Source organism: Euleptes europaea, chromosome 1 (assembly GCF_029931775.1).
Source record: "Euleptes europaea isolate rEulEur1 chromosome 1, rEulEur1.hap1, whole genome shotgun sequence".
Taxonomy (NCBI): Eukaryota; Metazoa; Chordata; class Lepidosauria; order Squamata; family Sphaerodactylidae; genus Euleptes; species Euleptes europaea.
Genome location: NC_079312.1, coordinates 56,657,671 through 56,672,875, shown reverse-complemented (window position 1 = coordinate 56,672,875; position 15,205 = coordinate 56,657,671). Strand labels below are relative to the sequence as shown.

General features: G+C 44.6%; 1 protein-coding gene across 4 annotated transcripts in view; it reads left to right on the top strand.

Annotated features, from left to right (window-relative positions):
* The window catches only part of PLXNA1 (plexin A1), a 366,161-nt gene that overhangs the window by 181,891 nt on the left and 169,065 nt on the right, over positions 1–15,205 (top strand). For all 4 annotated transcript variants that reach the window (XM_056853406.1, XM_056853393.1, XM_056853399.1 and 1 more), the window contains exons 4-5: positions 3,766–3,906; positions 12,609–12,709. In XM_056853406.1, coding sequence (XP_056709384.1) covers positions 3,766–3,906; positions 12,609–12,709 — 242 coding nt within the window. The remainder of the gene's footprint in view (positions 1–3,765; positions 3,907–12,608; positions 12,710–15,205) is intronic.

Below are 15,205 nucleotides of genomic sequence, written 5' to 3'. Positions count from 1 at the left end.
TTTTGTAAATCTGACTAAAAATAATCTGGGGCTGGATGTTGGCGGTGAATCAAAGGCGCCACTCTAATTAGACGGGCCCCGGTTTGTTTGTGAGCCGCATATATTTCCATGTTAATCAGCTGCGCGCCAGGATCCTGCCTTCTAAGCCCCGCTTCCTTTGCCTGATTGGAAAGTATGCAAATGGATGGAGTCTATTTATTGCAACGGGGGAAATGAAACTACAACATGCTCCGTGGGGTTTTATTTGGGGGCTAGAGGGGGGAGGATTAGGTGGAAGTTTGGAGAGATGTTCCAGTGATTCAATAATTATTGAGGAACTCAGGGCACCAAAATTAGTTACTTAATGCCAATTAAGTAATTGTCTAGTCGGACATATGTTTTGTCCATTACTGGTCACTGTTCTTAACTTATCATAATGCTGCAGAAATCATTTGGGGAGTAGAAGACTAGCAGGCCAAAGCCCTCTGTACCTTCACTTCTTAATCAGTAAAGTGTTCCCATATTGGGCTGCTGTAAGAAATAACAGTGCATGAATGATAAGAACATTGGGGCTTTGTAAGCACCTAGAGCTGGAGAAGGAACAATTGTTTTCTGTGGGAACTTTGGAGGTACAGGGTAGAAAATGCTGCTTATCACAAAACTTCACAGCAATGTGTAGGGCAACATAGCTGCTGATTTCCAGGTAGCATGTCAGAATTATAGGTGGCTTTGGTTTCTGTAAACAATTCAGGGTCTATTTTGGGATGAGATATGGGGTCATAGAAGCAGAGCAAGGAATTTTCCCTTTTATATGACTGGGTTGTTGCCAGTAAAGTGTCTGAAAAGTTTTCTGGGTTGTGAGGGGTCTTCTGCATTTGGGTCAAAGTTTCAGACAGAAATGGCCTTGCTCTCCCTGAATGATGATTGTCCCCAGGAGTGTGACAGGTGGAGTGTGTCCCTGTAGATTCTTCTGAACCTCTTGGATGCTTTCAGTAGCATTGACCCCCATGTTATCCTTGTGGAGAGGCTGACTGTGTTGCTAAATGGGGGTCATGGTGCTTTGGTACTTCTCCTTGTACTCAGAAAGTAGTTCTGGGTAGTGCTGTTTGGCCGCATAGCATTTTTGCTGTGGGATCCCATAGGGGTCCATTTTGTCACCCATGCTGTTGAACATCTACAGAGATCATCTGGGGATTTGGAGTGTGGCACCACTAATATATGGATGGCATGTAGCTCTATTTCTCCCAGTAGCTGGGTGGTTCTCTGGAAGTCCTAAACAAATACCTGGGTAAGTCAGTGATTTGTATGAAGGCCAGTAATCTGCAGCTCAGTGCAGACAAGACTGAGGTGCTGTTGGTCAGTGTCAAAGCCACTTGAGGACTGAGGATTCAGTCTGTCCTGGAAGGAATTACAGGAACAAGTTCAGATACAGGAGTGCTGCAGGATCCAGCATTTTTTTCAGTGTTGATGCCCACCTTTAGAATGGCCTCCCCCTTGAGGCTCACCTGGCCTTTACTGTCTTTTATGAGCTAGTTTATCATTAGATCCCTGGGAATCAAAATATTTCCCATGTTTTTACTGATAGGTGTTTTGTATGGGCTCCTGCTAGCTTGGTTTTTTTGGGTGTGTGTGTGTGTTAATATTTTATGCTACTTCGTGTGTATGTTAAGTGCTGTCAAGTCGCTTCTGACTCATGGCAACCCCATGAATCAATGTCCTCCAAAACCCTATCTTTAACAGCCTTGCTCAGGTCTTGCAAATTGAGGGCCGAGGCTTCCTTTATTGAGTCAATCCATCTCCTGTTGGGTCTTCCTCTTTTCCTGCTGCCCTCAACTTTTCCTAGCATGATTGTCTTTTCCAATGACTCTTGTTTTCTCATAATATGACCAAAGTACGATGCTGCTCTACATGCCTGTATATGTGTGGGTACATGCAAGTTATTCCTAGATATATATGAAAGACGATCAGTAGCCATTCATTCTGGTTGCTTGTTCTAGACTTCCACTTTAAAGAGAGCTGCAACCTTCAGAGTGTTTAGTTCTTCTGGCAGATTGTCATTTGAACTGGCTGTGTCGTAGAACTGGGAGAGATCAAAATGTCTCTGAGTTCAGCTCCTTGCCATGAGTCAAGACCAGGTAACCGCTAGTATCCTAAAGTTCAGCTTTCGCTGCATTGTGGTGTGCCACAAGAAGAAAGCAGGTGCACTGAAGAAAGTTAAGATACTTAGCTGGGAATGAGTTACGCTGAGCAGCCAGGTGGCAACTGAATTAAAAGAATTAATCCTGATGTATGTCATCTTCCCCCTCCCCCACCTGCCTTGCTTGGCTGTGACCCTGTGACACCTTTTAATGTGGTTATGGCCTCTGCAGTGAAAGTGTTGTCTTCGGTATAAGCTTTATTGTCACACTGAGTAGTAATGGGATTAGAGGACTTTTCTATATCCCTGCTATGTGTAGCACAAAGGTGCTGGCTGGCTGCTCGTTGTATACTGCTGGCTGAATGTGCCCTTATAAAGTGCAGCCCTGTGTCAAAACCCTTGGGTCTTTGATACCAGGAGTGATAGTGACCCTCTCTTGCAGCAGTGCTGTGTGCCCTCCCTCCACTAAGCCTCAACATGTGGCCCTTTACATTGTTGGGCACCATGCCCGTGACGAGTAGGAAGGTGCACAAGGTTGTAGCCTTTTTGATACCCCGCTTTCCTGAGACACTGGAAGAGTGTTATGAGAGCCCCATTATTATGAGGCTGCTGGAACACTAAGCGTGAGAGAAAAGCTTACTTGAAACAAAGCTTGTGTCGAATGGCAGAATGATGATTAATGGGGCCATGATGATCCATGTCTTGCAAGTATATGGAGAGGGTGAATGCTGAGATGAATGAAAGATTGCTCAGAGTGACCCACGTGGCAGACGAGCTAAGCTGTAATGGACTGTGCAAGAAGGAAGAGGCAGGATATTTGCATATGTGAATGCAATTATCTGTCAGCAGTCATGGTGATATTTCTGTACCTGCATAGGCTTGACAGCTTCAGCAGCTGCTTCTCTTCCATCTACCCTCTGTCAGTATAGAAATACCAAATGGAGGGATCAGTCCAGTTAAAACATTTTAATGCAGTTCTTTCTTCCTGTCTGAAATACTTATGCAGTTTCCATTAAACACCCCTTCCTCTCCACCTGTTACCAGCTATCTGTACTTCCTCTGGAGCTATTAGCATTCAATCTAGCATGCCTTAGAATTGATGGAGGAACATTAATATTTGTTTTAAGGTGCATAGCACAGTTTTATTCTAAACCCAATTACGTAGCTGTTGCTCTACTTAAGCTGTTTTAAGGGGTATAAAGGAAGGGGGGAAATGGCAGATTAGTGCCCTAAAGTGCTAGGGAAATTGGATAAGCCCTTGATGACTGACCAGAAATAGTAGATGCTTAATTCTCACATGTTAAATTAAAAAAAATATTTAAAAAATAAATAAAAGGAGAGTTTCTGTTTGGATGAACCTTCTGGACTCTGGCTTGTATCTAGTAGAAGGTTTCTGCAAATGGTCCACTGTTCCCCAGAAGCATCATTTCAGGGGGGATTTTTGGGCTGCAGTGGGAGGGCAAAGGTAAAGAAGTCAGGACAAGGATGGTATCCGGGATACTTCTGGCCTACATTGCTTTCTTTCATCCGGGTCACTACTGTTCTGAAACTGGCAGAGTGTTCCTTTGCCATGTAATAAATGTTATCCATCATGATTCTGCGAGCAATAATAGGACCAAATGCTAACAGAGTGTCCCTTCTTCCTGCAGATCCTGGTTGACCCTGGAAATCCCATTGGACGTTCAGCATTGCAGTATGAGAATGTTGTGGCCCATGACGGCAGCCCTATTCTGCGGGACTTGGTTCTCAGCCCTGATCTCCAGTACCTCTATGCCATGACTGAAAAACAGGTATGTAAAGCTTGCCATCATTTGTCCTAAACTGGTTCTTTCCCAGGCTTGTCACTTCAGCATCAGTGAGGCTCTATCTTGCATATACAACAATAACCCTTACAATGCTGCTTTCTATACTGCCCGTTTTGCTAGGGGTGGAGGAGGGGGCTGGCAGTGGGTCCGTGGTACGATCGTAGCTTGCAGGGCTGATGGTGAAGGCACGTACAGAGTCTGCTGCTGCCGTGGCCAGTTGGCCTGTTCGCAGGCTGGGAGGCGGTTCTGGACTTCCCTTGGTAGCCAGTGTTGACTGGTGGGTGGGGTTGTGTTGCATCCGGGGTCTCTTGCTGAGCCCCACTAGTGGGAGGAGGTGAGTGCTGATCAGCTGATCAGTGCTAGAAGGCTCAACTCAGGTCCTGGAAGTGGGCAGCCGAGCTATCCCTGGTGTCAGGATAGTGGCTGGGGTAATGGAGGTTGTGAGAGGCCTGGGGACTTGCCTGAATGCATTGGAACCCTAGGGGCTGCCTAGGAGGTTTGGCGTCTGAGACTCCCAGAGAGAAGGGACATGGCAGGAAGAGGAGGGCTAAAGTGCAATGCAGAACACCCCCCTTTCCCAAGACTGAGGCTTCAGTGAGCACCCTAGAGGATGGGTTAGGCTCCAACTCTGAACATGTCTCCATTAGAGCATTGGTTCTATATACTTGTTGTTTCACCCAATGCCCTGTCCCATGAACATATCCACAACATTACAGGAAGTTTTATTGTATATGGTAAGTTCTTCCACCATTGTCATGTGGCTTATTTTTGAAGTAGCAAAATAGAAACATATTGTAGGAATGCATCGTTCTAAGAGGCTGTGCTTCTGAAGCAAGTGTGAGATCCATTGCCATAAAAATTCTGTGCAGTGCAGTTCCAAGCAGAATTTCTCCTTTCTAAGCCCCTTGAATGCAATGGATTTGGAAGGGTGTTTATATATCATTTTAAAACGTTTATATCCCGCCTTTCCACTATGCCCAAGACAGCTTACAAAATATATACACAGTTAAAAATAATAATTAAATACATCAGTTAAAATAAATCCACTTAAAACTTCAATGTTGTCACTAACAGCTGCCAGAGACATTCATTGGTTATTTCTGCCAAAAGCTCATCGAAATATTTCAGCTTTGCACCTTTTAGGGAAGGAAGCGGTCTGTAACTGAACACATCTCCTGAATAGAGGGAGGCGCCCGGCTTACTCTGTGTTACTCTGCTTAAGGTTGCATTGTGAGCATATGACAGGCAGCACCTTCGTTTGACTCAGAAGCGAGAGTGATGGCTTTCCAGACAGCCCTTTTTAGAACCAGAACACTAAACTAAATCAGTCTTGGGGTGGATGCAGACCTCTTTGTGCACTGAATCTTGGCATGCCCAGCAAATCTGCATGTGCTCCCATCGCTCAATGGCTTCTGCGTGTAGTACTGGTGGCTCACTGGCACCACGAGTGGCGGCTACTGTATCCAAGCTGTTACTGGAAAGGGATTCGTAGTCCACTCTGTTTGACTGTATGTTTTTAGGGCAGCACAGCTTTATAGAAACACGTGGCCATTTTCCCTACAAATGACCAAAGATGGGCAACTCATTTCACCTACAGAGTTCATTGAAACATTTGTTTCATCCATTTGGCCCTTTACTCCTTCTTGGGTTGCTGTTACATTGTGAGTCATTCCAAGAAAGGAATTGAGAGGGAGTGTGCTGTAGTGGTTAAGGTGTTTGACTAGGATCTGGATTTTAATCCCCTCTCTGCCATGGAAGTTCACTGGGTGACCATGGGCCAGTCATGCTCTCTCAGCCTAACCTATCTCCCAGGCTTGTTGTAAGGATACAGTCATGGAGTGGAAAATAATGTAAGCCACTGAGGAAAAGGCAGGGTATAAATGAAGAAATATAATAAAATAAATGTCACAAGCTCTTCTGGAGTCTTGGTATTCTTCAGTCAAGCCAATGAGGAGGAGGAGGAGGAGAAGAGTTGGTTTTTATATGCTGACTTTCTCTACCACTTAAGGAAGAATCAATCACCTTCCCTTCCCCTCCTTTACTTTACATTCCTCCTTTTGGGGGGCCCTAAGACTATCAAATCCATTGTTTTTGAAGTGTGGAATTATTTCTCCGTTCTGCAGCGATTAGCAGCATGTACTGAAATCTCTACTACCCTTGGAATGCATATGCCTATCTAACCCTTTCAAGCATATGCATGTTTGGCTGCTGAAGAGTACTGTAAAAACTGGGGGGGGGGGGAGGGTTGGTTGGAGTGGAAGTGGTTGAAGTGACACACCTGCTGGTGATAGAAATGGTATTCCCCAAAGGGCTCCATATGCCCTTTTGATAGGTAAAGCTAGTCTGAAAAAATATCCCAGACACTTGATCAGTCAGGCATCTAAAATGTTGATGTCAGCACAAATAATTTGAAATATTTCTCAAGCTCTGTGTTGAAGGCTGATGAGTAGACATTTTAAATGTCTGTCCGACTCTGGTCAAGGGTCATTCAGAGTCCTCCTGAAAGATATGAACATTTTTTTTAGTTGAGATGAAACAATGTACTACCTTAATGGGATTGCTAGGCAGGTTGTCCCCGCAGCATTTAAAACAGAAGGTGTTGCAAGTAGATAGGTAGATAGTGTAGATAGGCTGCAGCTTTAGTGAAGGGCTGGCAGAATTGTCCAGTATTCTGGAGCAATCTCTAATATGTTTGGAGGAGTTATTATTCCCTCTCCCTGGTTTACTCTGATCTCTTTTGTTGGACTTGGGGTAATGCCTGGGTTCCTTACCCTTAAGCTTTCTGTCCAGGTTTATAATTATTTTAACACTACAGATTTTTAGTTTGGATAGGGCAGGAGTTTGTGGAGTACCAAGGAAGTATATGCTAAGCGTATCTCCTCTTAAAAGCTGCCATTTCCCTTTTATTTACAATGGGATGTATCCAACCATCTGTTCGACTTTGCAGTGCAGGATTTTTCTGCTTCCTCCTTCTGCTGCAGCCCACTGAGCCCCCCTCCCAGTTTTGTTCCTGGGGTTCAAAAGACCTTTAGGAAAAACATAGGCGCCAAAGAGGGTTCTGCTCCAGGAAAGGGGGAACTAGCAGAAATAACTGCCCCCTGTTCCATATGTGGAAATGCCATTCTATCAGAGGAACTGAATGGTTAGATAAACCCCATTGTTAAGTATATGCTGTTCTAGGGTGATCTAGGAGGAGAATCGAAAAACAGCCATGAAATACCATTTATTAAGACAGACTCCTGGGGAAGGAGGGCCACAGAATGCATCCTCCAGAAAAGAGGATGAAGGGGAAGAAAAATCTACACTTTAGCTTCCTTTCCTCACAACATGTTGACCTTCTCCTGTGAATCATAGACATGGAATCAGGATGGGGATTGAGAAGAGACAAGTATTTTCTTGGAGGAAAAGAGGCAATTTTTTAAAAAATAAAATAAAATAAAAGATAGAGGATTCTTTCCCAGTCTCTCTGCATGATCACAGTTGGATTTTGAGAGTTCTTTTGGCCCTGGACCTGCTGTGACTAAGGCTAGTTGATGCCAAATACGGTGATGATTCATTTCACCACCAGATCCTGGCTCAGGAGCTACATCCGGCTCTTTGACATGCCACCTGTCACTCTTCTGGCACCCTCCCCAAGCCTATATGGCTTGTGATTAGCAGCTGGTTCCCACCTTGAACCAGCTGCTGTGTCTGGAGGACTGCATTATTGTACATTGGGGAAGGGAAGCTGGGAGGTTCTGAATTGCAAGCCTCGTACCGTGGATAGAAGTAAATAGAGCCTCCCCTACAACAACCCCTCCCCCTTCTCTGCAGCTTTTGCCCTCTCATCTTAGCACCCAGGTGGCTGCCAGTAGAGAGTACATTCATCACCACCAAAACAGCATTCACCCTGGAAAAGAGCAGCCTGGCCACACTGGAGGTAATTTTACTCCCCTTTTCTCCACAGCCAGTTTTGCTCTCCTCTGGGAGCCATGGCAGTCTCACTCTCTCACCTGAGCTTCTGGGCCTCCTGCTAAGGAAAGAGAGTGAGGCTGCCGAGAGGTAAGCCCTTTCCCTCGTCCCAGATGTGCAAGGGCTGGCTAAGGTTCAACAGCGGTGGGGAGAAACAATCCTACATACTCAGAAGGAGTCTGGTAATAAAAAAGGATATAGTTAATACAGTAGTTGTATCTTCCATTATTGCATGTGTATGTTTGTTGGGGATGGTGCACAGGGCCTAGAGTAGTCATGTGGCTCTTGTGGTTGATGGTAATTGTGAATGTGGCTCTCCACGAGCTGCAGAGTGAGTACCCCTGTTCTAGATTCTCAGCAAGGGGAGATCTTGGAAGTTCTTTAAGAGGCTGTGGTGACATTGGGCTTCTTCCTCCTGCAGGTCACTTTCTCTCCCCCTTTGGCTTAATAAAAAAGAGTTCTTATCCACAGCCTGCTGTTATCAGGGTGTTGGCGGAAAGTAATTAAATGAGCAATTGTAACAGAGCTCAAAGGGCCTAAGGAATGAGGGGATTTTAATCAAATCTGGAACAGCAATTAATAAAAAGCTTGTAACCCTTTAAGGCTGGCTGCTGCTGTCAGATTAAGAAGAGTGTGGGTTATGGCTAGTGTCTGGAATAGGGATGGACAATGAAGAATCCTCTGAGATTTTCTTAATCTCCATTGTGCCCAGTTATTTGATGAAAAGTGCAAGGATTTGATAGGTATCTGGGAACTGAGGTGTTGAATGTGAGAGAGTGTCTTGCCTTGAACTGTTAAAGATCAGCTTTTGAACATCATTTCTAATATATCAGGGTTTTATAGTGAAGGCTAGTGATACACTGCCAATAAATAAATAAATCTGCAGTCTGCACCAAGAAATCCCAATTTCTTTGCTCAGGCAAAAAACAACTATGCAAACTTTTGTAATTTGCATAAATCTACTTTGCATACTTCTTACAATGATCATACAGCATCTGTTTACAAATTTGAATGCACATCTGTTCAGCGGAGCCTAGTTTGGCAAAGCAAAGACTAGAAATCCATGGCGTGACTGAAGTGCCACATAACAGCTGAATTGGGAGTCAAGACACGGCAAAAGGACTCCGTGACCAAGATATACACATATTTTTAAGGGATCGTTGCAAAAGAACCTGTAAATCATGTCTGAGGGTCATAATGAAATTAGTTATTTTCTATAGAATACTGATGGGTAACAAAAGGAAGTACTTCTTCACTCATTGAGCAGTTACTTTGTTGAATTAACTTCCAGCTGATGTAGCCATGAGCACTGTTGGCTTTAAAAAGGAATGAGACAAATTCATGGAGGATAGATAGCTCCATCAATGGCTATAGCCATGATGATTTCACATAGTTCAGTTATTACTTATGGAATGAATTGGGGAATTAATTCCCCAAAACGTTTTAGCTGGATTTAAATTAATTCTCTGTGTGATAAGACTGATGGGAAGTGGGAACGTAAAAAGTTAAGCAGCATGTTTGTCCCACCAAAACAGGCGCTGGTTACAAACAATCTCTCATTCTAGTGCAGTGGTGAAAGGAAGACATGGTAGGGCAAATGGTGGTGAATGCCTTTTAAAAACCCTGCATAATTTTTCACACCAAGCCAAATACAGCTCATCGGCCTATTTAGTAATCCACTCTCAATAAGCCTGCTTTTTTGTTTCCTGGCCGCTGGAACTGTGGAAACTGAAGAGAGGTGGGTGGGCTTTTAGGTACATACTTGTCCTGGCTGATGGGACTGTGTTCAGCTTAAGGAGAGACATATTTAACAGGCTTGCTTCAGGGTAGCAACCTTTCAGAGAGTGGACCATAAGAAGTGGCGGATTATCCTAATTTGAATGGACTGGAGGAACAGATTGTGCCTGATGGGTTGGTTTGTCTGTGGGATGTTGGTTTGTTACCCCATGTCCCAGAGCCTTCTCCACAAAGAAAAAAAGGAATCTCTCCTGCTCCTTGTGTCCTTTGTGTCTATCACAGATGATTTTCTAGGTTAAAGACAAATGACAATGGAAGACAGAAGATAAAGTAACTCATCTGTCTAGGAAACCATCTGTGCTGTGGCTGCTTGAAGCTAGAGGGCAGCACAGGAGCTTTTGCTGGGGCTTTGTGCATGAAGGAAAGATGTAAACTCCAGTGTTTAGTTTGCAGCCCTGAAATTATCAAGTTTCTGTTCCTGCTTGTAGGCATGTCTTGAGGCTGAGGCAGGAACAGTTTCTGTAGCTGTGCTAACCTGTGTGGGTGATTTTGCTATGATCTTTCTGATTTTGTGACATGTTCAGCATGTTCTGGTGTAGACCTCTATCTTGGATAATGAAATGGCTACTAGTCATGATGCATACCTATTCTCTCCAGTATCAGAGGAGTATGCCTATTATATTAGGTTCTGTTGAAACTGTCGTGTTTGTGGGATTCCTAGAGGCACCTAGTTGGCCGCTGGGAAAACACACTGTTGGACTTGATGGGCCTGGGTCTGATCCAGCATGGCTTTTCTTATGTTCTATGTAAATGCGCTCACATATTAGTTTATGCTCCCATGTCTCACACAAGTTATTTGAAAGGTAGCGCTTAACATTTAATATTAAAGTTATCAACTTCCTGCTGGATTGTGTAAAAGCTAGATTGTATCCCAATTGTAGCTGGGCATTGAAACAGCAGAGCTGTAGATACTGCTACCACTGAACAGGTAGGGAGATGTCTGTGCTCAGAAAGGCCATGTAATCAGAACTTAAGAACAAGGTATACAGTTGGACCAATGCAGGCATGTTTTTTTTGCCTGGCCTTGGTGTGTGTTTATATGTTCATTGGGTGGTGGCGGCGGCAGCAGCATAAGAGAGGACGTTACCTCTCTCTGAATTTATGTTAATTCCTTTGTATCCTGCCTTTCTCCCCAATGGGGATCTGAAGTGGCTTACATAATTCTCCTCTCCTTACATCATTCTCCATTTTATCCTCACAAAAGTCCTGTGAGGTAGATTAGGCTGAGAGAATGTGACTGGACTAAGGTCACCCAGCGAGCTTCCATTGCATGAGATGAGATTCAAACCTGGGTCTTCCAGCTACTAGTCCCACATTCTTAACCACTACACCATCCTGGCAGTGGAATCTGGTATGTGAATGCTGTGCTGAGGTTTTAAGGGCTTTATTTAAGAGCCAGCATGGTGTAGTGGTTAAGAGCGGTGGTTTGGAGTGGTGGACTGTAATCTGGAGAACTGGGTTTGATTCCCCACTCCTCCACATGAACTAATCTGGTGAACTGGGTTGATTTCCTCACCCCTCCACATGAAGGCAGCTGGGTGACCTTGGGCTAGTCACAGCTCTCTTAGATCTCTCTCAGCCCCATTGACCTCACTGGGTGTCTGTTGGGGGGAGGGGAAGGGAAGGTGATTGTAAACTGGTTTGATTCTCCCTTAAGTGGTAGAGAAAGTCGGCTTATAAAAACCAATGCTTCTTCTTCAACTTTGGGCAGGTCACCTTTGACAGTGTTTGATTAAGGGGCAGTCTTCCTAATTGCATGTCTAGGAAAAGTGCAATAAAAATGAAATGTAAAAAGAATGATGTAAAATGTTTGTATGTCTTGAAGAGTACACACCGTGCTACCCTGATGTATATTTTGGGAAAGAGACTGTACCAGTGTGGATTTCTGTGACCAGCTCCCAGCCCTTTGTGCATCCTGAAGCATCTTGCACATCGAATAGTTTCCTTGTGCCTTCTGCCTCACTGCCCTCCAACTCCCCTCCTCCCCTCAGACAGACAGCCCTAGCAGCTTTTGCTTCCCAGCAGATGTTCAAAGCCCCTGCTCTGTGGTAGGGTCTGGACTAACAGCCCCAGTGCTTAATTTCCTAGACACAGGATTGCCTCTGGGGGACACAGTTGAAAGCACAGGAGCAGGCCCCCGCCCCCGCATCCCCCTGCTCTGATCACCAGCCTCAAAGAAATAGCAGGGCGCCTCAGATCATTAACACTGGGCTTAGAAAGAGCTTTGGGCTTTGACCTATATTTTGTTGACCCTTTCATGCCTGCTGGTGGTGTTTGGGTTTTTAATGTGGTGATAGCAAGGAATGGGATCTGGGGAAATCATTTTAATCCCTGATCAAAGAGTACCTCTTGCGCTTCTGTTTCTTCCCTCCCTTCCTCCAGCAAATATGCAAGAACTCCAAGGTCCCTGTGAGATTTCCCAGACTTCTGCTGTCATTCCCACCCCTCTGTCTTACCTGCTCAGAAAGACCTTCACATCTCTAATCACTTTTAATGTTTGCACATACCTTTCCCTCCCTCTTCCTGGTTCTATTTTTTTTAGTAATTTCAACTTAAGCTATTTAAACTAGGCAACAACGGCATGCCCATGGAACTGTGTTTCCATCAGTTTAGGCCCATTACATGCTTCATGCCAACAGAAATACTGCTGCTTTCCCGTATTATATAGAGGATGCTCCTTTGGGAGAAAAACATTGGAATAAATTACTCCTTTTTTCACAGTACAGAACAAATTACTCTGAATTCTAGAACTGTTCCAAATCCTCCTTGACTCTTCTAATGAACTTGTTGTAGTTCTGATGCAAAGCACATCTACCTTGCTCTCCTGAGTGGAGAAGAAGGGCTTCTGTGGAACTATCAGTATGTAGCTGATAAGGACTTGACTAACTTGGCATTCCTTGAGGGATGAACTGATTTATCTGCTTTTTTTTGGCTCCCAGGTGACTCGAGTGCCAGTGGAGAGCTGTGAGCAATATACAACCTGTGCGTTGTGTCTGGGCTCCAGGGACCCTCACTGCGGCTGGTGTGTTTTACACAACATGTGAGTATGTGCACTCCTTATCTTGCACCTCTTCATAGATCCCCCCCCCCCATTTATGGAACCCTTCTTTCCTGTAGCCTGAATTCCACATAACCTGAATTAACAGTTTGGCTAATAATTCCATCTACTGGTATTACTATTTATTTTGTGTCAGTAGTAGACTAGGAGTTGTATAGATCAACAACAAAAATTGATGTAGTTCCCACACAGAAGGTCTAATGTCTGAATAAATTAATAAATACAGGTAGATTATTTCTTAGTATGCATTCAGGCATCCATTTTAACCATAGTTAAATAAAAAAATGTGCATGATTCCAGTTTTGCCATGCTGGGTTCCTCTCTTTTCCCCAGGACTTTTTAACCAGAGCGTATTCCTGGGGATCTCAGTTAGTGGAAGGAAAATAACTGCAGTTAAAGTGCTCACTTGCATTTTTGTACATCATGGATATCTGGTGTTGGTTTCAAACCAGAATTCCTTCATTGTTCTCCTTGAAAAAAGGCAGGGGGCAGAAGGAGGAGCCAGGTGCATGCATGAGTCATCACCCCAGTTGTATTTAACTGTGGTTAAACAGGATCACTAAATGTACCCTCAATAGGACATGTTACACCCTTGTGTGTTACATATAGCATGAGAATTCATTTTGCCATGAGGCTTTTATCTGGATTAACTTCCCAGCGTGTGTCATAAACATTCACACTGAGCTTCACACATGATGGAGTAAGTGTTCCATGTATGATAAAGTATCATGTCTGATACGGAGGGGCCATGGCTCAGTGGTACAGCATCTGCTTGGCATGCAGAAGGTCCCAGGTTCAATCCCCGGCATCTCCAGTTAAAGGGACTAGGCAAGCAGGTGATATGAAAGACCTCTGTCTGAGACCCAGGAGAGCCTCTGCTGGTCTGAGTAGACAATACTGACTTTGATGGACCAAGGGTCGGATTCGGTATAAGGCAGCTTCATGTATGATGCGGCCCATACTCAGAGGTCGAGTGCCTTCAAGTTGAGGACTAGAAACCTGGTTTTCATGCAGATGACTAGGCAAGCAGGTGATATGAAAGACCTCTGCCTGAGACCCTGGAGAGCCTCTGCTGGTCTGAGTAGACAATATTGACTTTGATGGACCAAGGGTCTGATTCAGTATAAGGCAGCTTCATGTATGATGCAGCCCATACTCAGAGGTCGAGTGCCTTCAAGTTGAGGACTAGAAACCTGGTTTTCATGCAGATGACAGCAAAGGGTCTGATAATCACCCTTGCCAGATGGCAGTGTAAATAGATACATGATATATTTGAAACTCTCTTATGACATTCCACTTCTGGGACAACATCCAGATTGGCCCAGACTCTCATTCCTGACCTGCTACTACCAGCCTTCAGAATGCCCTCCTTCTCCTTAGCCTGCAGCCACCTATGCCTTTGAAATCACTGTTAGAGATGCATTGCTGGCCAATTAGCTGCTCCCTTGGTGGCTGGTTTAGATGTTCCTGCCAAGGTCCATTGTGCATATTCAGCCCCGAAGCTTCGCTCCTGCCTTGAAGAAGGAGAAAATAATCCCGCTCAGCAAATTTGCTTCTGACCTTCCCAGTGACAAACAGCTCTGTCCAATGCTGCTGCCGGCATACTTCTTTATCTTGCTGAGCTGCCATAGGCGTGAATGTGGAACTGGCACCTTGGGAGAAGGCAGCATGGTGGGAATAGCATCAGGAGAGGGGAGAAGGAATTGTCTTCATCAGTTTGCATCCAGCAGAAAGAAGCAGGGTCTCTTTCTCTCTCTCTCTCTCTGGGGTGCATTCTTTGCCTAGCCTCATCCCTGTATTATATGCTACAGAGCTGATTGACGGGCAGACTGCACTTTCAGCTGTCTGGTGCACAGGGGGATTCTGAATTTCAAATATGTGTGTGTGTGTGTGGGGGGGTGAGGACTAGAAATGTGGCTTCTGTTCCTGAGAAAGCATTAGAAATTGCTTCCCTGCGAGCAAAGACTGACACAGGCCACATGTCCAAAAGAGTAGCTTGCAGCCCCGGAGCCAATTGCCCACCATTATACAAGAGACGGCAGCTTCTGCAGAGTAGTAGTTTTAGTACTGTGATCTACTCTGAGTTCATGGAATAGGGTGAAAGGAGAGAAAAATGAAGGCCAGTAATACTAGTATTGGAGAACTAGGGTCTGTCAGCCTTTGGATTATGAAGCCATTTATTGCTGTCTTGGCTGTCCTTTAAAGAGAACTTCCTTGACTCCCTTTGCAAACCCAGTCATATTTCTTGATCTAGGTTTGTGGCAGTCAAATTATAGTTTTTTTGAGTGGGGAAGAGAAACAGAGTCTGGGTCAGGCACTGGTTCACTTCCAATCCAAGCAGACCCCTCCAAAAGAAACAGACAGGGATGGTGATGGGAATTCAAAATCATAGTAGCCAAGGAGAGCTGCTTGTAGAATTGACTTAGAACTACTGGGAGTTGCCAGTCTGCTGCTTGTGAAGCTGATTAGAAGCCCTGA